This window comes from Ascaphus truei, chromosome 10, assembly GCF_040206685.1.
Source record: "Ascaphus truei isolate aAscTru1 chromosome 10, aAscTru1.hap1, whole genome shotgun sequence".
Taxonomy (NCBI): Eukaryota; Metazoa; Chordata; class Amphibia; order Anura; family Ascaphidae; genus Ascaphus; species Ascaphus truei.
Genome location: NC_134492.1, coordinates 17,708,782 through 17,734,533, shown reverse-complemented (window position 1 = coordinate 17,734,533; position 25,752 = coordinate 17,708,782). Strand labels below are relative to the sequence as shown.

Here is a 25,752-nt window from a genome sequence, read left to right as displayed (position 1 = left end):
AGTTAATTTTTCAGAAGCTTTTTTTTACCACGGCATATGCATGTTAAGCGAGCTTCCTCTGACCTATCATATGTCAACGCTCCAAAGTGACAGAAAAAACAAACACAATAGTCAAGTGTTGGGACATATTGACTAAGCAGTGCTACTCCGTAAGTCAGCTTCCATTGCTGGAAGACACGTTATGGCCCACTAAAGAGAAGGCATTGCACCGGAAGCTGTCTTATGGCATAGCACCTATAAATAGGGCCATTGGAAGCTAGGCATACATTGAGGACAATATTATCGAGCTAGGAAAATATATGTTACATTCCTTTGGTAACAGAAAAAGAAATTGTTAAGTTTTTACAGAAAAAAATGTAACTCCTTAACCCAGGGTTTCTGAACTCCAGGCCTCAATACAACACCCTCCCTCCCACAAGCCATGTCTTCAGGACATCCCAGCTTCAGCACAGGTGGCTCAGTCTTTGCCTGAGCCACTGATTAAGCCACCTGTGCTAAAGCTGGGACATCCTTAAAACCTGATTTGTTGGGGAGTCATGAAGACTGGAGTTCAGAACCCCTGCCTTAACCAGATGACCTCTCTGTTATCTGAGGTAGACTTACACTCCTAGCCCCACAATAGTCCTTGTTTTTCAGGTTTCATTCCCTCTTTATTTATATGCAATTCCCCTTAGAAATAATAGTTTCTAGCAATGGGAATCACACAACGATATAATGGCAAACCTAGTGGAATTTATCTCTGTTAATCTGGAGACAACTGGTTGTTGCAAGTTTAAATTGTCACTGTTGACACTGCTCTATAGTAAAATGAATGCATTATTTCCACATGCTGGGGCTATTTTTAGAGCCTGTTGTTGGGGAAAGTTTGTGGCAGTTGTTTTTCACTATGCTAAAAATAATACCCATATTATAATCCTTAACAAATGCAGCATTAACATTCTTTTATGCTATTTTTTCACCCCAAGGATGTTCTGAAAATCATATATGTGAAGAGTTGTACTGAATACCTTCATGAACACTTACTTGCAATTATTATCATATATGGTTATACCACCTTCTCACCCACTGGTTTCTTATACACCGAACTTTATTGTTATTGGTCCTGTAATAGAGCGCCCTTACCACCTCCCATATCTATCTTGTATATTAATATTAAAGTGACATTAACTAGTGCAACAGTGGAAAATACATATTTCAAATAGATGTCCATATAGAAAAATACAGGAAGGGGTACAAATATTGTTTCTCTCTTAAGGTTAAAAAAAAAAAAAACTAATACTGTAGTGTTGTTTCAGTGTTTATTTTCACCTGATGAAAGGTGTTGGCTTGACCTGAAACGTTGTATAGTCTGCTTTTCACAATACACAATTTACTGTATGAGGCTGACAAACTTGTGATTAGCGCTCTACTAACTTACATTTTGGGGTACACCCCATCTGTTACTATATAATAATATAATAATAATAGCATATTCTTGTATAGCGCTGATAGTTGTACGCAACGCTTTACAGAGACATTTTGCAGGCACAGGTCCCTGCCCCGTGGAGCTTACAATCTATGTTGTTGGTGCCTGAGGCACAGGGAGATAAAGTGACTTGCCCAAGGTCACAAGGAGCCGACACTGGGAATTGAACCAAGTTCCCCTGCTTTAAACTCTCAATGCCAGTCAGTATCTTTACTCACCGAGCCGCTCCCTCTCCCACTTTGATGTGTCCATATAGCAGACAAGCTATTTAAACCCCATATTTGAATGTCAAAAACTATTAAAGGAATATTATGGTTCTTCAAGAGTTTGGAAATGCACAGTAATGTATCGCCAACCTAAACCCTGTCCAGTTGGGAAAATCATTAAACTGAACTGCACCAAAACATGCTATGGAATATGTTCAAATATATACTTTACATACACAATGTAATAGATGTCCATTTCTGTAAACTTTCTGTGTTACTTGGCTTTGTAGCATTCATTCAGGATTAAGCACTTGATCCCCCCAGAGGATCTTACTACACTTGTCCATGCCTTTGAGTCCTCACGTCTGGACTACTGCAATGCACTCCACCTGGGTCTTCTGGAAACAGAGTTGTGTCGCCTGCAGCTGGTGCAGAATGCTGCGGTCAGGTCGTTAACTAACCAGACCCGTTCTTGCCACATGACGCCTGTTCTCCATTCTCTGCACTGGCTGCCTGTAAAATGGCGAATTTATTTAAAGAGTGGCATGTTGACATTCAAAGCCAGTGTCCCAGCGATCTGAGAGAGCTTCTAGCTCCATACACTCCCATTCGTTCACTTTCAGCTGCAGATGAAGGACTCCTAACAGTTCCCAGAATCTCCCTGACTTTCTTTTGGGGCCCGAGCTTTTAGCCACACTGCTCCCACGCTTTGGAACAGTCTGCCTCGCACAGCTGGAGAGTTTAGAAAGAATTCCCATGCTGTTTTCTAACATTCCTTTATGTACAGCATTTGGAGTATACTGACACCTTAAAGAGTTATCTTTCCTTATGTTGTACGTTTCTGTAATTTTTTGCTGTTTTTTTTTTATGTTCTGTGTTTTCAATGATGCCGTTTCTGTCACTTTGTCTGACACATTACCACAGTGATTTAATACTGCAGCTGCTCTGATAAAGGAATATTTTACTTTGTATATTTGGGGGGAATTTGGAGGAGTAGTTTCAGTGGATTTGTGGATTTATTATGACCACTGGTAAAGGAGCCTTCCCAGGCAATCAATGAAACCTATCCAATGGTACACACATGCATTCCAAGTATCCTGTGTGTCCAGTGATAGCATCACCAGTAGTTAGGGTTGCTAGATGACGTCTCCAAAAATACTGGACACACACACACCGCTCTCCGCTCCATGCTGTTTCCTCCTCTCCTTGGCCTCACCCCCAGTCTCCTGACTCCTCCTCCTGATTGGCAGCATTACCCAGCAGCAGCCAAGCAGGATGGAGAAAGTTGCCCAGCCCCCTAGCATCAGTCCTGCACTCTCCTTGCTCAGGGAAATCCTGTGGCCTCCCCAAGCTGGTCGGGTTACTATGTCCAGAGAGGTAATACCAGGCCAAAATACATGTCCACTATTCGTCCAAATACAGGTCAGTCCGGTTCAGTACTTGACACCTAGCAACCCTACAAGTAGTGATTAGCTCATAGGCCAGGAATGGTCGACAGCCACTTTGAACCAGATTAAAAACTGACAATATGAAAAATGTATTCTCTGGTTATCTCCTGATAAAATTACCATTGACCAGAAAACCTTCCAGAGGAATGTTGTTATTTTATACACAGATACATAAGCCATCATATAAGGACAAATGAGTGTTTAATGAGACGTTACCTTTTTTTTTCTTTTAGTGGGTGAACATCAGCTGACAGGACACAAAGTGGCAGTGAAAATTTTAAATAGACAGAAGATTCGGAATTTGGATGTGGTTGGCAAAATCAAACGGGAAATACAAAACCTCAAGCTTTTTCGTCACCCACATATTATTAAATTGTAAGTGTCACTGTTATTCTCTTGTATTTCATCTCATTTTAACTAACTAACTGATTTAGCTACTTTATGGGTGTATGTGGATTTATTAAAGATACTAATGCTGTTGTACACTGGGAATTATAAAAAAAAATGCCATCTAATTCCATTCTATTTTTTATTTTATCGGAGGCAAAGTGAATATACTGTACATACATATCCGGTTGCATGTCTCTCTCTCTCTTCTCCCCCTCATGTTTCTCTCTTCTCCCCCTCATGTTTCTCTCTTCTCCCCCTCATGTTTCTCTCTTCTCCCCCTCATGTTTCTCTCTTTGCTCTCTCTCTCTCTGTGTTTGCGTTCTCTCTCTCTGCTCTCCCTTTGCTCTCTCTCCCTCTCATGTGTTTCTTTACCCTCTTTTGTATTTCTCTCTTGTACATCATTTTTTCTTTGTCTCTTTCTGTATACCTTCCTTTTCAGGTCTGTTTATACCCCTGTGATTTAACCCTTCCCCTCCCTCTCACCTTTCCCAGCCTGTCCCTCAGGCTGCAGCTCTAGCCCTGCCCACTGACCGAGGCCCCGCCCCTTCCCCTCCCTCTCACCTTTCCCAGCTTGTCTCTCAGGCTGCAGCTCCAGTGCCAAGCTGAACTACTTGAGGCCCCGCCCCCTGACCTAGGCCACGCCCACCTACAGATGCTCTGCAGAGGAAGGAATTTCCCCTCTGTCCTTCCTGCTGCATTTGAGCCCCGCCCCTGACCCAGGCCATGCCTCCTGACCCAGGCCCCGCCCACCTGCAGAGGAACGGATTTCCCCTCTGTCCTTCCTGCTGTATCTCAGGGCCACGCCCCCTGACCCAATCCCCGCCCACCTGCAGAGGAAGGGATTTCCGTCTGGGCTTCCTGCTGTATCTCAGGCCCCGCCCCCTGACCCAGTCCCCGCCCACCTGCAGAGGAAGGGATTTCCGTCTCGGCTTCCTGCTGTATCTCAGGCCCCGCAATGTGCCGCCGACACGGGAGGGTGGGGGGGAGAGCTGGCCCCCCAAGTGTGCGGTCCCCCAAGCTTTGCCCGGGCTATAGCTTTGCCCCTGCATCTGATCAATATAAAGTATTGATTCATTCTTAACCATATATATATATTTTTTTTTTACTCCCCCCACATGCTAACCCTGCCTGTGTCTTATTTACCCTTTGCAGTTAATAACAGACTCCTCCGGTATTTACGAGTTTCATAGCAAGCTTAACTAAACCATTTCCAAAATTATGTTTACTATATTTAGTTAGAGGTCTGTGTATCAACAGAGAAAAAAAAAGGGTGTTTTGACACTTTGCGCCTTTTTTGAAACACAAAGACGCAGAATGGGATTACAATCTATGTACCATGTAACGCCTCCCCAATGTCTCCTACTGAGCCTCTCCTCAAGTCGCAAACTGGGGCAGATTTGGGCATCATTGGAGCAAAAGGCTTTGAAACATACATTAAGTGCAGGATGAAAATGCCCCAGTTTTGAGCTGACATTGCCTCGATACCATAGACCCCTAAGTATCTGTTTGTTTTGCCCTTAAAATTGTAAATGGTCATTGATGTACAGGCATACCCCGTATTAACGTACGCAATGGGCCCAGAGCATGTATGTAAAGCGAAAATGTACTTAAAGTGAAGCACTACCTTTTTTCCACTTATCGATGCATGTACTGTACTGCAATCGTCATATACGTGCATAACTGATGTAAATAACGCATTTGTAACAGGCTCTTTAGTCTCCCCGCTTGCGCACAGCTTCGGTACAGGTAGGGAGCCGGTATTGCTGTTCAGGACGTGCTGACAGGCGCATGCGTGAGCTGCCGTTTGCCCATTGGGCGATATGTCCTTACTCGCGAGTGTCCTTAAACTGGAGTATGCCTGTACTGCATCTCTGAAGTTTGTATCCCTGCTTCTGTTTAACCTTGCCGCAGTAACTCATGCTCTATCTCAGAAATGCCGTTTCAAAATAAGAAACATTATCTGCAGCAGAGTGCCAGATAGAAAGTTATGCTGTGTTGCGATGTTAGGGGCACTCTCATTAATTATTCTTTTCACGCATTGTCTAGTGGGGCAATATTTCTATATCAGATTATCCTAGTGATAGTGATAGAGACCAAATAATGATTTTTATTTCATGTAATTTGGGGGAATAGAGGGACTTCGCTATTAGCCAACTGAAACTACATACTATATTCTAAAGAGATTTTAAATGCCTGCTTCTAATACATCTGCTGGCTTATAAAGGTGATTTACACTTGTTTAATATAATAATTATAATCCTAATAAAAAGAACAAAAACCAATTGCTACATAATGCTGCCTGTGTGTTCAGTACTACATGTGGTAGATTTTACAGACACAATGAATTATTATAATATTATCTAATATCTTATGTAGCTACCCATATATAGTAATGATATTCAGTAGCTACTCTTACAACTTTCACTTAGATACTGTTAAATACTTTACTGTTTTTCTTGAAATAAATTATTAATATAAAAGCTTTTGCCAGATTATAATATATTCCCATCCGGAGATATATTATGTATTAGGAAACAGGAACAATCCGCTGGATTTAGATCATTTAGTAAAGTGTATTTTTCAGAATACTAATATTTTTAAGGTACACTATCATTACACTGTATCGTTTAATAAATTACAAGAAATACATAATGAATTTTAACACCTTTAAAACAAACAATGCTCTGGCTGAGTTAATTGCAGCGAAAGGTTTAACGAATGTGCATGGTTACTGCGGTCTGCTAATATAGACAAGGGGCACTTGTAATACTACAGTATATATCACTACAGAAGGAGGATTGTTATTGTGCAAGATTCAGCAACAAGCCGAAAGAGTACAACCTGAAACATGGAATATGAAAGTTGATGATGAAACAGGGGGATGTGTAGTGTTATGTAAACAGAAATGTTATTACAACAGAACATCACAATGCAGGTTATTATTTAACAGGTTTCCTGGTTTTATGATGAATGGAAGTGTATATCATAATGAGACATCCTGGGTAATCGTTTTGTGTTGAAGTTTTTATATCACGTTTAGATTATATAGCTTTTTAGCATGCTCTACCTAAATGTATTCTGCAAGGCATTTCTTAGCAGTGCAATGCTATGCAAATAAAGCAATTCCAGTCTTCAATTTTGCCTGTCACAAATGTATATTTTATGCATTAATAAAACTAATTTTTCTTGTGCTATTTACAGGTAAACGGTCTGCTCTACATTTGCAAAGCTACTATGTGTATACATTACATCAGGGGTGCGCAAAAAGGGGGCTGGTGGATTGCGTAAGGCCTATGCAACACAAAAACTTACCGGGATTCAGACGTGTCTCCATGGCAATGCGGCGTCGAATGACGTCGCAGGGTCATGTGACTTGACGTCACCAGCGTCAAATGATGCCGTGGGGTCACGTGACCTGATGTCACGTGACCCTGGAGCGTCATTTGACGCTGCTGCCAGGTAGGAGAGGGGGCGCGGGACCGGGGGAGGCCAGGCAGGGGGTGCTGCATCAAAAGTTTGCGCTCCTCTGCATTACATTATAAAACATAGACCTATTTAAAACATGGGTGAGTGGTTTCACTTAATATGTGAGGTGTTAAGTGCTATTGTATCTTCAGTGGGGATTTATTATGTCTCTGTTACCATAGAGCACAATGAATTATGCTTAATCAATGCATTTGCAGCATTGAAGAATTTGAATTAAGAACGACAAAAGTGCAAAGTCTGAATATGGTTTAATTCTTTTTAAAGGTACCAAGTTATTAGCACTCCCACCGACTTTTTCATGGTTATGGAATATGTGCCAGGTGGAGAATTATTTGACTATATCTGCAAACATGGACGGGTAAGCCAAGCACGTTACGTTTATACAATTTATATAAATGTGCAACACTTTTATCCAAAGTCGCTTACAAAATGAAAGCAGTAACGCCCCTGACCAGACCAGGAGATCCCCAGCACCGATCCGCATTACTATCAGCTATGGGAACACCCAGTTCCCAAGATACTTACATGGGAAGGTATTGCGGTTAAATCTTCTGCGTCACGCTGGCCAATAGGATTGCTATTGGCCCGTGAAGTGCAGGAGATTTAAACCTCCACTGGAGGGGATTAGAACAAAGGACTTTTACTGGTGTCTCAGGAATCAGGGCGTCCCCGAAAGTGAAAAGCGAAGGAGTTTCCTAGGTTGTCATTCTGTAGGGGGGGAAAAAGGACGAGATTGCGGCTTTAAACAATAGGGTGCATCAAATTGCGGAAAATATTAGAACATTAAATATGGTACTAGAATGCAAAAATGGGTTACCGTATTGGCCCGAATATAGTGCGACCTCACACATAATATGACACCTACAGTTGTTAAGGTGTTCTACAGGAAAAATAGATAGACCTGTTCCTTGCCTAGGGGTCTTTTTTTAAAATATATTTTTCTGGGGTAATTCTATCACTAAAACAGTGATAAAATTGGCCCAGAAATATGTAAAAACGCTCTTTTTCCTGCATGGTACTCACAGCGCAAATTGGGATCAGCCTGTGAAGTCCTGTGTTTCTTCTGTCGGGCCGAATAGCTGATGAGCATGAGGGAGGCGGGGAGGCGAGCCTACAGTGAAGTGCCGGGACAAATGGCCGCCTCTCCTTACCTGTGGTCCTTCCGCTGCAGCTCCATAGGTCCTCCGCTGTCAGCTTCCCATAGCGCTGGGACCAGATTCCTATCAGGGGGTTTCCTGCTGCTGCGGCTCTCACCTCCTCAGGTCGGTAGCACCCGCTCTGTTCAGCCCCGGTGCTATGTCGGGACGACCGGGAGCTCCCGGCGCCCATCTTGGATTTTTTCCCCATAGGTAAATACAAGGCTGTGACTATAGTGCGACTGCAGGTTTTGGCAGGGCTATTTTAGACAAAAAAAACCTTGCACTATATTCGGGCCACTATGGTATATGGCAGATTTGAAATCTAAGATTTGAATGGTATTCCAGATGGTCGGGGCTAGCAAATAGAAGGATTGGTTGGGTCATGTTACTGAGTAGGCACGTAAGATTTTACATTTAGTGGAGGAAGTTAGGGGGTATGAAAGAAATCTATTCACAAAACTGCAGTAAATCTATGGAAGGTAAAAGGTTTTATTGCATGAGACACAGCTTCCTCAGCTCTATGAATAAATTCTTACACCCAAAAAGTATAAGGGATCCATCCAAAGTATAGCGTAAAATGTTGCTATAGGAATTTGCATGAAAATTCCAGCACATACAGTATTAGCAACCAATGTTCAGATTTCTGGTTGAGATTATGGGACATACTTATACTAAGGAGACCAGGACTATCACACCAGGGATCAATTTGCCAGACATTGATTTGAATTTATTGGACAATAATATATCCACAACTGTTACAGACATACAACACACATTCACCCACTGGGATAACTGGGAAATACCCTGCAGAACTAGGCGCAGGGACCTTCCTGAGGAGATTTCCCCTGTTCTTCTCCCACGCAGTGTCTTCTGGAATTGGACTCCAGGCCTGGCACCAGCAATGGAATTGACACTGACATAGAACAACATTTAGGCTGCGTCCCCCGTGCCGCGGACCGCGCTCATGCTTGAGAGTGGTGACGTCACCAACTCTACAAGCATGAGTGTTCGGGTGTCCGGCAACTTTTTTGGGGGGGATGAGGGCGGTGGCGTGGCCTAAACACTGACTGGCGCTGATTGGCTGAGGAGGTCATGTGACCCCTCAGCATGCCTCAAAGTCAATTTAATTTGTATCGGCAAGCGCCCAGTGCCCGTGAGCGTACGTGCACGGACATGCGACCAGAGCAGGAACATCACTATTGGACAGCCGGGGAGGAGCTGCACCGGAAGTCGGAATTCGCATGAACATTTTCAAACAGTATAATCCTCATGTGTTACCTTCTTGTTGGTAAATGAACTCTGAGATGTCAGAAAGTATTTTTCATTACAGTAGAAGAAAAATAAAATATCTATCTTTTTCTTTCTATCATCTATATCTCTGTTCTTTTTTTTATTGATTACCTCATCCTTTAATACACTGCAAGTCTTCATGTCTGTCAATGGGCTACATTTTATTGAGGAATTTCCCAGCTGTATCCACTGGCTTCTCTTTTACATTTTGCAGGTTGAAGAAGCTGAGGCAAGACGCCTTTTTCAGCAAATCCTCTCTGCTGTAGATTACTGTCACAGACATATGGTGGTCCACCGCGACCTGAAACCAGAGAATGTGCTGCTTGATGCAAACATGAATGCCAAGATAGCTGATTTTGGTATGTGACTCCTCAAGCGTTCTAGGAATGCAGCCAGCACACAGGTCATTTGCTGAAGGTTGTCAGCATACAGTAATATGTATGGCAGTTAGTAAACTATTGTTTAAAGCTTTCTCTTATTAATTTTATTAGGTCCATTTTAGCGGTGGCCAGAAAATCCTAATTATCATTCCATGCAGTGTGGTGGCAGTCAGAAATTAATTACATTTGTTGCAAAATAAACTTTTCGTAGCACAAATATAGTCTGAATACAGAGACAGTATAGTTTGAATCTGCATACAATTGAAGTTGACATACTGTATAAAGAGGCAATATGTCAAGAAGGTATGGGAAGAAAATGGCCGTTAAACCCTTTCCATCTATGTAGACAAGATAGTATTTTATAGAACATATGATAACAGGAGTCACGGAATCACAAACACGAAAGCCTTTGTTGATTGTGATTAAGACATAAGAGCACAATGTTTCAGGGGAAATCCTGTTCAATTCTAATTTACAATTATGAAACATGTCAATAGAGTTACTAATTCTTTCGAACTAGAGAACCTGATTTTGCTACAAATAAATTTGCTTGCTTACATTATTCATGCTGCTGCCACAGGCTAACGTAAACATTGATTTTACAAATTGAAGTCCTAAGTGACTTAATACATAATTGACAATATGCTTTACAGGATTGTCTAATATGATGTCAGATGGGGAATTTCTGCGCACCAGTTGTGGTTCTCCAAATTATGCGGCACCCGAAGTCATATCGGGAAGGTAAGGTTTAAAACAACTGTACTATTGTAAAAAAAACCTTTACAATCATTTTTAAATATTTAGGCCTACAATGTGTAAAGAGATTATGCTATAATTTGTATCATCTTCATAATTAATATAGAAACATAGAATTTGACATAGTAAGAACCACTTGGCTCACCTAATCTGCCAATTTTTCTATCTGCATGGAACTCAGACCCAATTTGATTTTTGGCTTTCTTTCATATTCTTATGTCTATCCCAAGCCTGTTTGAACTGACCTTACTGTATTAGCCACTACCACGTCTGCTGTCAGGCTATCCCACAAATGTACCACCCTTTTCGTGAAGAAGAACTTCCGCTTATTTTGCATGAGCCTCCAACTCTGACTTCAGAGCATGACCTATTGTTGTAGAGCTTCTCTTTCCCTGAAATATACTTCCTCCTTATCTTGTAGAAACCCTTAAAGCTGCAGTTCAGTCTTTTTTTTTTAAATTTATTTTTTTACTTCAATAGTTTCATGTGTGCAATCTCTAATTACCTAAAGAACTGTATAGCTGCAGGTCAATTCGTTCTCCATGTATTGATTGGCAAAATTTGGTGACATCATTAGTGAAGGGATCTGTTTTTCTTCTGCTTCTTTCGCTCAGTGGAAGCTCATGAATATTCATGAGCACTCCTGCACTGACATGTGCTAGAGGGAGGGCAGGGCTGACAAAGGGGTGTGCCAGGGCTTGTGACAGGACATAAAGGGGCAGTGCCTTAGCAAATGCTTGTTAAAATAGAATACAAGAAAATTGGTCTTTCAAAGTTGTTTTTTTAAAAACAGAAAATGCTAAAAGTATTTTTTCTTACTACAGAACTGATTTATTAAAAAAAACAGACATTCAGGATATTGACTGAACTGCAGCTTTAATTTATTTAAAACTTTTAATCAAACCCCCCCTTTACCTTCTCCCAATCTATACTGTACATGTTGAAGTCCTTTAGTTTTCCCTGAAAGTTATTTTGATGTAGACCATGCATCATTTGAGTAGCCCTTCTTTGCTCAATCGCTAATTTATCTTTAATGTATTGATGTCCTTCTGGCGATATGGTCTCCAGAACGGAACACAGAACTCTAGGAGAGGTCTTACCAATGATCTATAAAGTGGTATCACGACCTCTCTCTCTTCTGTTTCTAATACAGTAACTTTCCCGATACAACCTAGCAGCCTGGTGGCTTTCCACATTGCTTTGTTACATTGCTTGCCTACGTCCAAGTCAGCTGAAATAATGAGTCCCAGGTCCCTTTCCTCTTTAGAGGTTGACATTATAATACCAGTAATCCTGCCTTTGGACTTTTGTTGCCAAAGTGCATGATATAGACATAACTGGGGATATAACCATTTTTAATCCATCTTTTGTATAATGCAGTTTTGTAGCTTTGTCATCTTCCCACCTGTAAAGAATACAAGAGGTAAAAAAAACTGTGTCTATTGCATATAATATTGTAGGTATTGTAGGTCTCTGCTACAATTTGTGCATTACGGCTTGTACTCGTATACCAAATAGTATGAGGAAGCGAGTAATGCCAGCTAATTGAAAATAGTAATTATGTATGTATGAAACCATCTATATGAATATAAAGCAAAGCTTTACAGTTAGTAGCAGATGCGTTTGTCTTCTATCAGTTCCTCTGCACAATATTTGAATTGGTTAAGAGGCTGAGTATTGCAATACTTTACTCATACCTGTAATACCAGAGAGAAGAAGTAAGCCCAACATAAATATCTTCCTCTGTCTGTATAGATTGTATGCGGGTCCCGAGGTTGACATATGGAGCTGTGGAGTCATACTATATGCTCTACTCTGTGGAACACTACCATTTGATGATGAACATGTTCCAACTTTGTTCAAGAAAATACGAGGAGGAGTATTTTACATCCCTGAGTACCTAAATCCCTCTATTGCTACTCTGGTAATGCATATGCTGCAGGTTGACCCACTTAAACGTGCCACCATCAAGGATATGAGGTAACAAGATAAGTACAAACCAATTCCTGAATCACACAATACCGTAGCCCAAACACTGTAATTGTTGTATTAAGATATGCATCTTTTACATAATAAATAATCACCACTAATAGCTTCCTCCAATTTAGCCAACAAAATATTCCCACATTTTGTAGTCCTGAGCAGAGATGTGTACAACTGTCCAAAAGTCATTCGTGAAATTGTAAACGTTTGTTTCCAAAATTCGATTCCCTGCGAAAGCCAGGCCTCGAAAGGGCTAATAATGTCGGCAAATTAGTAAACTTTCAGAGAAATATTGCACGACAGTGAGCAAAACATGGTGTGCGTGCAGTATTTATAGTCTCAGCATTGAGCGAATCTACTGTAGCAATTTTAGAGAATGTTGCAATTCATACTGGCTTAATGCAGGGGTCGCAACTCCAGTCATCAAGGGTCCTCAAGGGCCCCCAGCAGGTCAGGTTTTCAGGATGGTCCTCCTTCGGCAAAGGTGGCTCAGTCTTCAACTGCTTTAGCACAGGTGGCTCAATCAGTGGCTCAGTTTGACTGAGCCACTGATTGAGCCACCTGTGCTGAAGCGGGGATATCCTTGAAACCTGACCTGTTGGTGGTTCTTGAAGACAGGAGTCGAGAACCCCTTACTTAATGAATGGCAAATGTTCTGAGAACCCCGACTGAGCCAATTGTGCATTGTCCGCGACCTCACGTGACAGATTTGCACGTTTCCAGCCCTGGGACAGATGCTGTGGCCTCATCCTGCCCTGCAATAAATCCCAGAACACAAAAAAAACACCTTTTTATATCACTTTATTTTTTTTCTAAGGTTGCTCTACTAAATGTCACAAGTCTCTGTTAAATCTGCATTAAATCAGGATTACCTACCATAACTTGTTTCCCCATTAGAATATTTTATGTACTGTCTATTTTGCAGTCAAGGGAATACAGTTCAGCTTAGGGGGGGAAAGGATTTAAGGTAATAGATTAGGTTATAGTATCAGTATACAATTATGACATAGCTATGTATGATTTACTGCAATGCAAACTATATTACTTTTTTCTTCTTGATTGATATAACAGAAGGAGCGGCTCAATGAGTCAAGACACTGATTCTGTAAAGAATGACACCGAGTATGAATCAGGGGAACCTGGTTCAATTTCCGGTGTCGGCTCCTTGTGACCTTTGGGCAAGTCACTTTATCTCCCTGTGCCTCAGGCACCAAAAACATAGATTGTAAACTCATCTGGGCAGTGTCTGTAAAAATCCCTATGGGCTGTGTACTGCGCTCTATACTGTAATTGTGAAGGAATTTGTGTCCTATTGAAATAAGGTTATTATTATTATTATTATTAGAGACTATAGTGATTCCAAAGTATGTAAAAAGAAATGAGAAAGCAGTGGAGAGTTATACGGTATATACATCAAATCATGATGTTGGTGTCTTTGCAGTTAGTGATGGTGAAAAGAGCTCTAATGTTCTGTAAAAATCCCTCAATCTTCCAATGGCTCTTTTGTTTTGAAACAACTATTTTTTTTCTGCTTCTCTACACTCTCTTTTACATTGAGATTAACCTTTAATTCTCCAGACCGGTTTTCCAAATGTGGGAATGAGTTGAAGAAAAACATTTCAAATGTATCAAAGAATCAAATTGCTTGAATCATCTAAAATCACAGAAGCACTAATTACACAAAATAGCATCATTATGATCTTAAATTCTTTACAAAAGTAAATACATAACACTCAGCTTGTAAGTCTATATGTCCTTTACGTGACCCTAAGTAATGGGGAAAGGGTGTCTTTTCTTGATTTAAGCTGATAAATTTAGGGATATATTTCTACGCTATGTTATTATGTGCAATGGGTAACCATAGCAAAGTATACTATAACATGGAACATGGATTATGGATAATTTCCCACATCCTGAATTAGCGGTTTCTATCCTGCCAGCAAAGTTAAGAAACATTTGTTAACTTTTTACAACCATTCAGCTGTGAACGCTTGAGTGACCTTTCCCATTTGTAAAGGAATTTGAAATTGATTTGTTGTCAGAAACCCCCTATTTTCTAAAGCAGTTTTTGTGTCTTCCTTCACTTGTTTGGTTTAGACAAAAACTTAAAAGAGTTTCTTGTTAAAAGGAATAGGCTGTAGCACATTCATTTGAACAGGTCAGAGAACCTGAATAGCTTCTAGGATCAGATGCCAGTAGGAGGAATATCTCATTCTCAAAAAGAAAATTAATATAATTGTCCAACTTTTCACCGTTAATTTTAAAGCCATGAAGTCTTGATTTTTAGAATATTATTTGTTGATAACAACTGAAGAATCTTCATTTATTTTTGTGTAGAGGTGCACAAACATACAATTTAAAGTATATACTATTTACACAGTTTAATATCTCCCTGTAAGTGTGTGTGATGCCTCACCAGTAAAATGTTCTCAAGGTGAAATGTACTGAACAAATTTGTGTTAAAATCCCTAAGTGTTTCATTAAAATATGATCTGTATCAAACATGGTTCCAGTATTATAGTGAAAAGAGAAACTAAACTACAACCAAGCGCTCAACCTATTTGTGAATTGTGTGTATAGTGAATTAGTATATACAACAAGTGAAATAAAAATAAAAATAATGTGACAATATAAATGTGTTAAACGTATTAAGGATAACCACTATATGATATAGACCCCACACCATCAGATTAGGGGAGGGTATAGGAATGGGCTGCCCAGGACTATAAACAAGCTATTCCATATAGCTGTAAACCGAAATGTTAGTAAGAGAGCAAAGTCCTTGGCGCACTATCAAGTGCATGAACCTGATAAATTAGTCCTCTTTGTTGAAGAACTGGTTGGAAAATGTCCACAGTCTAACTTCCTGGTTTTCTTCTGAAGTTTGTTGATCTGCAATCAAAGAGAACAGGAAACCATTGCGCAGTATCTCATGTGTATTGAAGCCTCATTCACACAGCTGCTAGATACTTACATCTAGATGGGTGAATGCAGGCCTTGAAAGGTATCTTTAAACCGGAGATTGATATCTGTCACCGGGTTCCCCACTGGTGTTGCTCCCGCTCCATAGGTGGCCGGTCCGCCCAATGGTACACAAAAAATAAAAGGCCCAATAGTGTGGTACAGTACAATTTAATAAAACAATAAAAAGACCAACATAAAATGCACTCACATGCTAGATGATCTAACTGCACGATTTACAATGTGCCGTCCGCAAGCATGAGGGGCTGAACCGTGATGTGCGTGGAGGCTGGATCCTGCGTGTATCTCCTCCTCGCGGCCGCAAATCGGAGCGCCAGGTCCACCTCAGATGTCGTCACCTCAAACAGCAACCTCCTCAGCTGGTACTAGCACGTAGCAATGCGTGTAGCTACGCTCCACCCTACGCGCGTTTCGTGACCTCTGACGTCACTTCCTCAGGGGTAATGGAGCATGGATGTTGTATGGTGCTATTTAAGCACAGCTAATTGGCCCTAAACTCGCCCTGATAGGATAATTATTCCCAGAGGGATATTGGGCTGATTGGTGTTATAAGGTGCTACTTAAGCACAACTAAATAGCCCTAGACTTGCCCTGATAGGATATTTATTCCTAGAGGGGTATTTGGCTGATTGACTGGAGTACTGATGTTTTTATTACAAACTCCTGTCGTATATGGTAACTGTATCACAAACTTGTTATAATAAGACTGTAACACAACATTTCTAAAATACAATTCACATACAGTATTACATATGATATCAAAAAACAACAACAAATAATACAATTGATATTTCTAATGCATGAAAATAAATATAAACATTCATGTCTGAATTCATTTAATACAGTACTAATTGATTATATGCTTAAAATGAGCTTATATAAAAATGGAACTTCAAATGGTATCCATATAGTGTATATGGGACAGATTGAGCAGAGGACTCATAGGAATTTAGTGATGTTGGCTGACAGATTTTGCATGTTAGATACTAATCAACTAACAATTTGATATCAATTAGCTATCTCTCAAAAAGGATGCCAGGTCAAACTCTATGTTTAAACCTTTTGGGGTTAATGTTTTTAGGGTGTATATCCAATAACTTTCACGCCGCGATATTAGATTGATTTTATCTCCCCCTCTCCAATTTTGTTTGGGGCAATCTATACCCTTGCAGACCAATCCCTCGGGGTTTTGGTTATGTTTTATTTTGAAGTGATTCGAGACACTATGTGTCTCGAGACCCCTTTTAATATTGTAAATGTGTTCCGCAAAGCGTCTCTTTAGTGGTCTACCTGTTCGCCCTACATATTGTAGCCCACAGGGGCATTCTAACAGGTAGACCGTAAAGGAGCTTTTACAATTTATGAATGATTTAATTGGAAATACAACACCTGTTATGTTGGATTTAAATTCCCTACATTTGGTACTATATTTATAGCCAATGCATTTCCCACATGTAAAGAACCCATTGAGTTCCCCAAGCCATGTGGTGTTGGATTTTTTTGCCACGTCAAATGGACAGCTTGGGGAGAGTTGTAGTTTAAGATTATCTGCCCTTTTAAACACTATTTGGGGAATTTTTGGTAAAATGGTGTTTAATGTTTGGTCTCCCTGTAAAATGCCCCAATGTTTTTTAATTATTTGGGTAATTTTCGGGGCCATGGCATTATATTTGGTAATGAATGGAATAAATTCCCCTTCTTTAGATTTCTTTTTATTTGGATTCATTACTATTAGATCTTCCCTTGGGATATTTTTTACCGATTCTAGTGCCCTTATTACCTTAGTGTGATTGTATTCCCTATCCATAAATTTATTGGTTAGTTCTTCTGCCTGTATATCAAATATCTCAGTTCTGGAACAATTTCTTTTTGTTCTTAGAAATTGCCCCTTGGGTATATTGTTTATCCATCTTGGATTATGATGACTTGATGCCAACAGATAAGTGTTGGCATCCACCTTTTTATAAAAGGTTTTTGTCTCGATGGACCCTTCTTCTATATATAAAGTTAGATCTAGGAAATCTATGGTTTGGGGACTATTGCTAAAGGTAAATTTTAAATTTAATTTGTTTTGATTAAGGTACTCTTGGAATTTAAGTAGATCCTCGTCACTTCCCCCCCAGATACACAGCACATCATCAATGTAGCGTTTCCATAGCACCAGGTCCTCCCCATATGGGTTGTGGGATAGGATATTGTCCTCTTCCCACATACCCATAAATATGTTAGCATAACTGGGGGCGAACCTGGTGCCCATTGCGGTGCCGCATATCTGGAGGTAGAAGCTGTCGTCATGATGGAAGAAGTTGTGTGTTAGAATGAATTTTATTCCATCTATTATAAAGTTTTTAAATTTTATCTCCAAGCTGTCATCACGATCCAGAACTCTTCTGATCGCCGCGACACCTAACTCATGGTCAATGACAGTGTACAATGAGGTCACGTCGCACGTGACCCATGTATAGTGACTAGCCCACTGTATATCCTTTAAGATGTTCAGAACATGAGTGGTGTCGCGGAGATAGGAGGGCATGTTCAGGACATATTTTTGGAGTACTGAGTCTATGAACTGGGAAAGGTTGGACGACATGGATTTTATGCCCGATATTATTGGGCGGCCTGGCGGATTCCAAAGATCCTTATGGATCTTGGGAATGAAGTAGAAAACTGGAACTCTTGGCTGTGTGATGTCCAAGAATTCCAATTCTCCCTTTGAGATAACTCCATCATTAAAACCTTTTTGTATGTAGTCCTTTATTGTTTCTTTAAAAACTACTGATGGATTGTGATCTAATTTAGTATATGTATCCTGGTCGCTTAGAATCCTCATGGACTCCTTCCTATAATAGGATGAATCCATGATAACGATTCCCCCGCCCTTATCCGCGGCCTTAATTACTATGTTAGGGTTACTTTCTAACCCCTTAATGGCTTGCTTTTCCAATAAGCTAAGATTGTGATTTTTAATGGTAAATTCATTAGCTGCCTTCTCCATATCCTTAATTACCAACTCAGTGAAAGTATCCAAGAAATTGCCCTTTATATGTCTTGGATAAAAGACTGATGGGTTTTTAAATTGCTTTCTTATAATGGGTTCTGTTACAGTTGGAGAGCTCTCTGCATGTGTAATGCTTCTAGTTACAGCATCCTTTAAAAAATATTTTTTCAAAGTCAGCCTTCTCACAAATTTGTGAGTGTCAACATATAGGTTGAACATATTGGGTCCCTGTGATGGAGCGAAATTTAGACCCTTTGATAGGACCCTGTCCTCAACCGCAGTGGTCTGGTGTCCACTGATGTTGAACACATTCGTGGCTCCTACCTTAGGTTCCCGAGTTCTTGTTTTTTTCTTTTTCCTCCCTCCTCTTTTTCCTCTGAGTCCTCTGTTCTTTTCCGCCTTGTGGAGCGAGGAGTATCTTGTCTCCCCACTAGATTGTTTGTTTCGCTGTCCCTCCTTGTAGGGAAGTCCTGCTCCCTGTCGTGATCTAAAAAAGACACCGGGGATTGGTTAGATACAAAATCCCTTCGTGGTACATCATAGGGTCTGAATGTATTATTGGGTCTATATGCATTAAAATCATGGTCCCTATGTCTATCATGATAATAGTCACGATGACCATAGTTCTCACGATCATCATGATAACCCCTATATGGTGGGCCCTGATATCTTTGGTAACCATCTTTGAATGGTACTTGTGGTCTAGTGCCAAAGAAAGGGCGTGATTGACCCGATGGTTTTTTATTATTACCAGACATTTTAGTTCCTTTCTGTATGTCTTTTTTGTCTATTTTGGGTGTCTCTTTGGGGACAGGTATTTCCTCCGAACATGGAGGTTCTTCAGAGATTAGGACTTTTTTCTCTGTCTTCCAGTCCCTCTGTCTATTTTGTTCATAATCCTTTCTGTCCCTAATAAACTTTTTTTGTTTGGTATTAATCACTTCCTTTTCTAGTTTTTCAATTCTTTTGGTTATTTTCTCATCCAAAGTTTTATATTCTTTGGACTCTGAGAAAACCTCCAATTTTCCTTGAGTCTCAGCAATTTCCTTATCCAGAACATCGAGAGACTTAGTTCTATACTGAATTGATAATCTCATCAGATCATATGAGCATGTATCCAGAATGTGATTCCATTCTTTCAAAAACACCTCATTGTCAGTTTCTAGTGTAGGTGGCTTGAGAACCCTCAATCCCCGTGGTATCCTATGATACTCCATGTATTTCTTTAGTGTTACTACTTCCCAAATTTGTCTCATTTCTAATGTGAGTGATTTCTCTACTTTATTAAATAATGTGTCCAAATTTTCAGTGTCTATATCTATATTCTCCACATTTTTATATAAGCTCATTTTAAGCATATAATCAATTAGTACTGTATTAAATGAATTCAGACATGAATGTTTATATATATTTATTTTCATGCATTAGAAATATCAATTGTATTATTTGTTGTTGTTTTTTGATATCATATGTAATACTGTATGTGAATTGTATTTTAGAAATGTTGTGTTACAGTCTTATTATAACAAGTTTGTGATACAGTTACCATATACGACAGGAGTTTGTAATAAAAACATCAGTACTCCAGTCAATCAGCCAAATACCCCTCTAGGAATAAATATCCTATCAGGGCAAGTCTAGGGCTATTTAGTTGTGCTTAAGTAGCACCTTATAACACCAATCAGCCCAATATCCCTCTGGGAATAATTATCCTATCAGGGCGAGTTTAGGGCCAATTAGCTGTGCTTAAATAGCACCATACAACATCCATGCTCCATTACCCCTGAGGAAGTGACGTCAGAGGTCACGAAACGCGCGTAGGGTGGAGCGTAGCTGCACGCATTGCTACGTGCTAGTACCAGCTGAGGAGGTTGCTGTTTGAGGTGACGACATCTGAGGTGGACCTGGCGCTCCGATTTGCGGCCGCGAGGAGGAGATACACGCAGGATCCAGCCTCCACGCACATCACGGTTCAGCCCCTCATGCTTGCGGACGGCACATTGTAAATCGTGCAGTTAGATCATCTAGCATGTGAGTGCATTTTATGTTGGTCTTTTTATTGTTTTATTAAATTGTACTGTACCACACTATTGGGCCTTTTATTTTTTGTGTACCATTGGGCGGACCGGCCACCTATGGAGCGGGAGCAACACCAGTGGGGAACCCGGTGACAGATATCAATCTCCGGTTTAAAGATACCTTTCAAGGCCTGCATTCACCCATCTAGATGTAAGTATCTAGCAGCTGTGTGAATGAGGCTTCAATACACATGAGATACTGCGCAATGGTTTCCTGTTCTCTTTGATTGCAGATCAACAAACTTCAGAAGAAAACCAGGAAGTTAGACTGTGGACATTTTCCAACCAGTTCTTCAACAAAGAGGACTAATTTATCATGGTTCCAGTATTGCAGAAAATCAGGAACTCCCTCCCCCTAATTACTGAGCCCATCAATCCCCTTCCACACATAAAGAAAGAGACTGAGGTCCAAAAAGGACCACTCTGATGGACCACATGATCCAAAGCCAACAAGATGAGTTCACATACCGGAGAAAGGGTAACGCTCTTCCCGACCCGTTCTAAAGAAAATAATTAGGATATCAAAGTGTAACAACATCACAAATGAAGGCTAGAAAAGTTAAGTTGATAATGGAAACATGTTGTAACTAAATGTATCTTCTAAACCTGACTTCTTGATTATGTACCCCCGTAACCCAGCCCCCACCCCCTTTTCTTTTCTATACCCATAATCCCCACCCAATTTTTTTAAAATAAAAATTAGCTTTTATATATATATATATATATACTAGCTGATATATCCAGCGTTGCCCGGGCGTGGAAGGGCAGGGGGCATGGAGTGGAAGGGGGGGGGGGCAAAGGGCAGGGAGGGGGGCAAAGGGCAGGGGGTGCAAAGGGCAGGTAGGGGGGGGCAAAGGGCAGGGAGGGGGGGACTCAATCCCCCCCACACACACACAATCCCCCCCCACACACACACACAATCCCCCCCCCACACACACACACAATCCCCCCCCCCACACACAATCACACAATCCCCACACTCAATCCCCCCACACACACACACACAATCCCCCCCCCCACACAATCCCCCCACACACACACACTTCCCACACACACACACTCAATCCCCCCCACCCCCCCCACACACACTCAATCCCCCCACACACACTCAATCACTCCCGTCCCCCCCCCCCCCACCACCACCACCAACACACACACACACTTAATCAGTCCACAATTTCACCTGGGGGGGCGACATGCTCCGATCTCCCAACCCCCCATGCTGCTGAAAACGGGAAGCAGACAGGAAGAGGAGGGCTTGTCTGTGTGCAGAGAGAAGCCCCGCCCCCTCTGCAAGACACAGACATAGAAGCAGCAGCACGGATCTTCTGGCCCCGCCCCCTCTGCAAGACACAGACACATAGAAGCAGCAGCACGGATCTTCTGGCCCCGACCCCTCTGCAAGACACAGACATAGAAGCAGCAGCACGCAGCGCTCCCAGGTTTCCCTGCAAGCTGCTCGCGCCCCCCCTACATAATCGTGCGCCCCAATAGCGTGCCCCAAGCTAATGTATGTAACACCCCCCCACCTAGTGTGTGTGTGTGTGTGTGTGTGTGTGTGTGTGTGTGTGTGTGTGTGTGTGTGTGTGTGTGTGTGTGTGTGTGTGTGTGTGTGTGTGTGTGTGGCCCGTCACTCCGCCTCAGGCCAATGAGAGGTGTGCGGGGGCGGGCGGCCCAAGGGACCAATGAGATTTCCCCTAGGGACACCGGACATCCAGACAGGCATACAGTGCTTTCACTAATATAGTATAAGATATATATATATATATATATATATATATATATATATATATATATATATATATATAAATATAATCTTTATCCACAATACTATAGATAAGAACATTTTATTGTAATGTTACATTAAAGTTCAGTCAGTAACCATGCACCAGTTCTAATCATGTCATAATCACTGTATGGAATTTTGTGTTGATCTCTAAAAGAGGGGCAGAAAATCAATTAATTTAAGTTTACCAACATAAATAGCCCCGCCTGCACCTATTTACAGTGCATTCTAGGATGTGCAATTTATTTACTTCTGGATATTTCTGCTACTCTGAAAACATATGATTTATCTTCCCATAGAGAACACGAGTGGTTTAAACAAGATTTGCCCAGTTACTTGTTTCCAGAAGATCCTTTGTATGATGCTAATGTAATTGACGATGAGGCAGTAAAGGAAGTGTGTGAGAAGTTTGAATGTATGGAGGCAGAAGTGATGAACAGCCTGTACAGCGGAGACCCTCAAGACCAGCTTGCGGTGGCATACCATCTTATTATAGACAATCGAAGAATAATGAACCAAGCCAGTGAATTCTATCTCGCCTCTAGTCCCCCAACCAGCTCTTTTATGGACGATAGCACTATGCACATCCCCCATGGTGTCAAACCGCACCCAGAACGGATGCCTCCTCTAATAGCAGATAGTCCCAAGGCAAGATGCCCCTTAGATGCATTGAACACCACGAAGCCTAAGCCTCTGACTGTGAAAAAAGCAAAGTGGCACCTGGGGATTCGGAGTCAGAGCAAACCCTGTGATATTATGGCAGAGGTATACCGGGCTATGAAACAGCTGGATTTCGACTGGAAGGTGAGAGTCCCCTTTTCCCCTGGTAATGTTTGAACCTTGATTAAGGATATTACTACAAAAAAGTTCAACTACGGGTACATTATTATGTAGCATAAACGTGTGCATTGTGTGTCCTAATGTTTTGTATACCAAATTATTGGAGACAAAACACTGGAGGTGCTTTTGTTGTATTATTTATTTATTACAAAATTTTCTCTTTAATATTATTATTGTTTATAATATTATTATCAGACTTTGGCCCAGATCCGCAAAGGGGTGCTACGAATTAGCACTCTTTTACGCTCATTCATATCAATGGGAGTAAAGGCATCCTAAAGCTTAGTACCCGTTGTGCTTTGTGGGCCCCTGTGAGCACCTTAAATGATCAGTTAGTGATAGATTCACTGTATTACTGTCCTTATTACCTCTAGATACACTGATTTCCAACAAGCTCTGGGAAACCCCAACCCTTACCACATAATATATTACCTCTAGGACAGGAATCAGTATTTTTTCTTCGTCTGGTCGACAAAATTAAAACAAAGTTTAAACACCAAAATAAAGAAAGCCATGGAAGCTCATGAACTTACTTAAGAGGCGACACTGCTATTTCTTATTGAATGGGGAAGGGCTGTTTTAGGCATTAAATTCAAGATACTGGGTATCTGATTTCAATAAAACATGTTGTTGCAAATATGCAAATCTAGAATAGCTGCAGTTTTCTCTCCTAGGAAGTCATGTATTGGTTGTCTAATGAAGGGGTGCGCAAACTTCTTGAGCTGCGCACCCGTGCCGGGGAGCCGCAATGCTTCCCCCCCCCCCCCCTCTACAAGGACATGGCATCAAATGACGTTGCAGGCCATGTGACGTCACGTGACCCCGCCGCGTCATTTGACGCGCGTTACCATGGTTACGCGTCACCAAAGACCCGACCGACACCAGGTAAGGGAGTTACAGAGGCCTCACACCTCCCCCGGCATTTAATCTAAATGCCGTGGGGAAGAGCGCGGGGCCCCGTGGACATTCTCCTGTGCCTCCTCCTTCGTTTGCGCACCGCTGGTCTACAGCAAGCTGCCTGGACAGGCACCTCCACGGACACCTTCCTGCAGGCCACCTCTGCGGATCAGGCCAGATTAGGTTTGCCGGCAGGATAGTGAGGGAGAGAGGCAGCAGCTGGTGGTCGGCAACCTGCAGAGAGCCGCAAATAGTAGCGGATAGAGCCGCATGCAGCTCGGGAACCACAGGTTTCCGAACCCTGGCTAGCAAAATAACTAAAAGGGTGTATTGCTAAAAAACGCAGTTACATCTCTTCAAAAAAGTATTTACTACAGGCACGCAGAAATCACAAAATTTTCTCTTTGGTCTCCATAATAAAAGACAATGTTTTAATTAGTTTACGATGTATTTAGGACTAAAAATATTGATTTGGGGAAGAATACACCAAAACAAGAAGACAAAGTAGTTGTATCTTAACAGAATGATTCATTTTCCAGGTGGTAAACCCTTATCATCTCCGAGTGCGTCTGAGGAATCCAGTCACGGGTAATTATGTGAAAATGAGCCTGCAGCTCTATCAGGTTGACAATCGCAGTTATCTACTGGACTTTAAAAGCATTGATGGTAAGAAGGAAATTGTGTTATTCTAACTGGCATGAAATGTTGCCTGCATTAAAAATGCAATCATTTGGGTCAGTTAACTCAAGACTGGAGAGGTTTTTTAATGCAGTGAGTAGGTCACTGGTGTACATATCATGTAATTATGGGTTACGGTAGGTGCCTAGTGTGGATGAACAAAATAATTCACCCATTGTCAAAATGGGCAGAATGCTTTTAACTTCCACAAGAGAGTGTAGCGCAGAAGGAAAAGTCACATTTTTGCCCAATATTACTTGTTGCAACGGCTATTTTTAATCTTTGATTTTGTCCAGTTCACATTCCTTTATTTTTTTGCCCATGTTTTATACCTTCTACTTTTTTTTGTCCATTTTTATACCTTCTGCTTTTTTCTCTGGTGAAGATATCCAAAGGAGGCAGAATTTGTCCAGTTATTAATGAGAATGTGACTACACAGTCCTGCAGGGCTGAAACAAAATACCCTACTTTTGATCTGTACTTGGCTGAAGGACTAGGCTGGCTCGAGCTGTTACCTTGCATGCATTAGCTTAATTACCTGATTTTATGCATTACATTGTCCATATATACTGTATATTTTGTCCATACAAAGTGGGAGTAAAGGAATGGAGAGGTTCATAGTAAATAAAAAACATGCCGTTCATTGACCTTAAGAAAACAAAAGCTACTGTACAACCCTGTTCCTGAAGGGAGTAAAATGTTTTAGTGCCTGCTCGGGAAACTGTAGGAGAAGTGGCTACTGCAGGGGGCAAACTGGATGGGAGAAACTCAGATGTTGGGCGTTTACAAATAACTACTGTTACTACTTGATTTTAATGGAGTGCATTTCAGCACTAAAGAAGTTATGGACTCCAGCCCAGACTGTGCTTTTCAAAATGACTGTTTCAAAGAAATCCAGCATGTAATTGCATGAATAAGCTTTTGTATCTTTGAGTTGTCATTTCAACTTT

The 25,752-nt window shown here is 41.2% G+C and overlaps 1 protein-coding gene across 1 annotated transcript in view; it reads left to right on the top strand.

The window, feature by feature from the left end:
• PRKAA2 (protein kinase AMP-activated catalytic subunit alpha 2) overlaps positions 1–25,752 on the top strand; it is a 42,310-nt gene that overhangs the window by 13,824 nt on the left and 2,734 nt on the right. Inside the window, exons 2-8 of the mRNA XM_075616044.1 lie at positions 3,353–3,494; positions 7,260–7,353; positions 9,639–9,783; positions 10,458–10,545; positions 12,316–12,540; positions 22,687–23,191; positions 24,664–24,790. Of these exons, the coding sequence (XP_075472159.1) occupies positions 3,353–3,494; positions 7,260–7,353; positions 9,639–9,783; positions 10,458–10,545; positions 12,316–12,540; positions 22,687–23,191; positions 24,664–24,790 (1,326 nt within the window). The remainder of the gene's footprint in view (positions 1–3,352; positions 3,495–7,259; positions 7,354–9,638; positions 9,784–10,457; positions 10,546–12,315; positions 12,541–22,686; positions 23,192–24,663; positions 24,791–25,752) is intronic.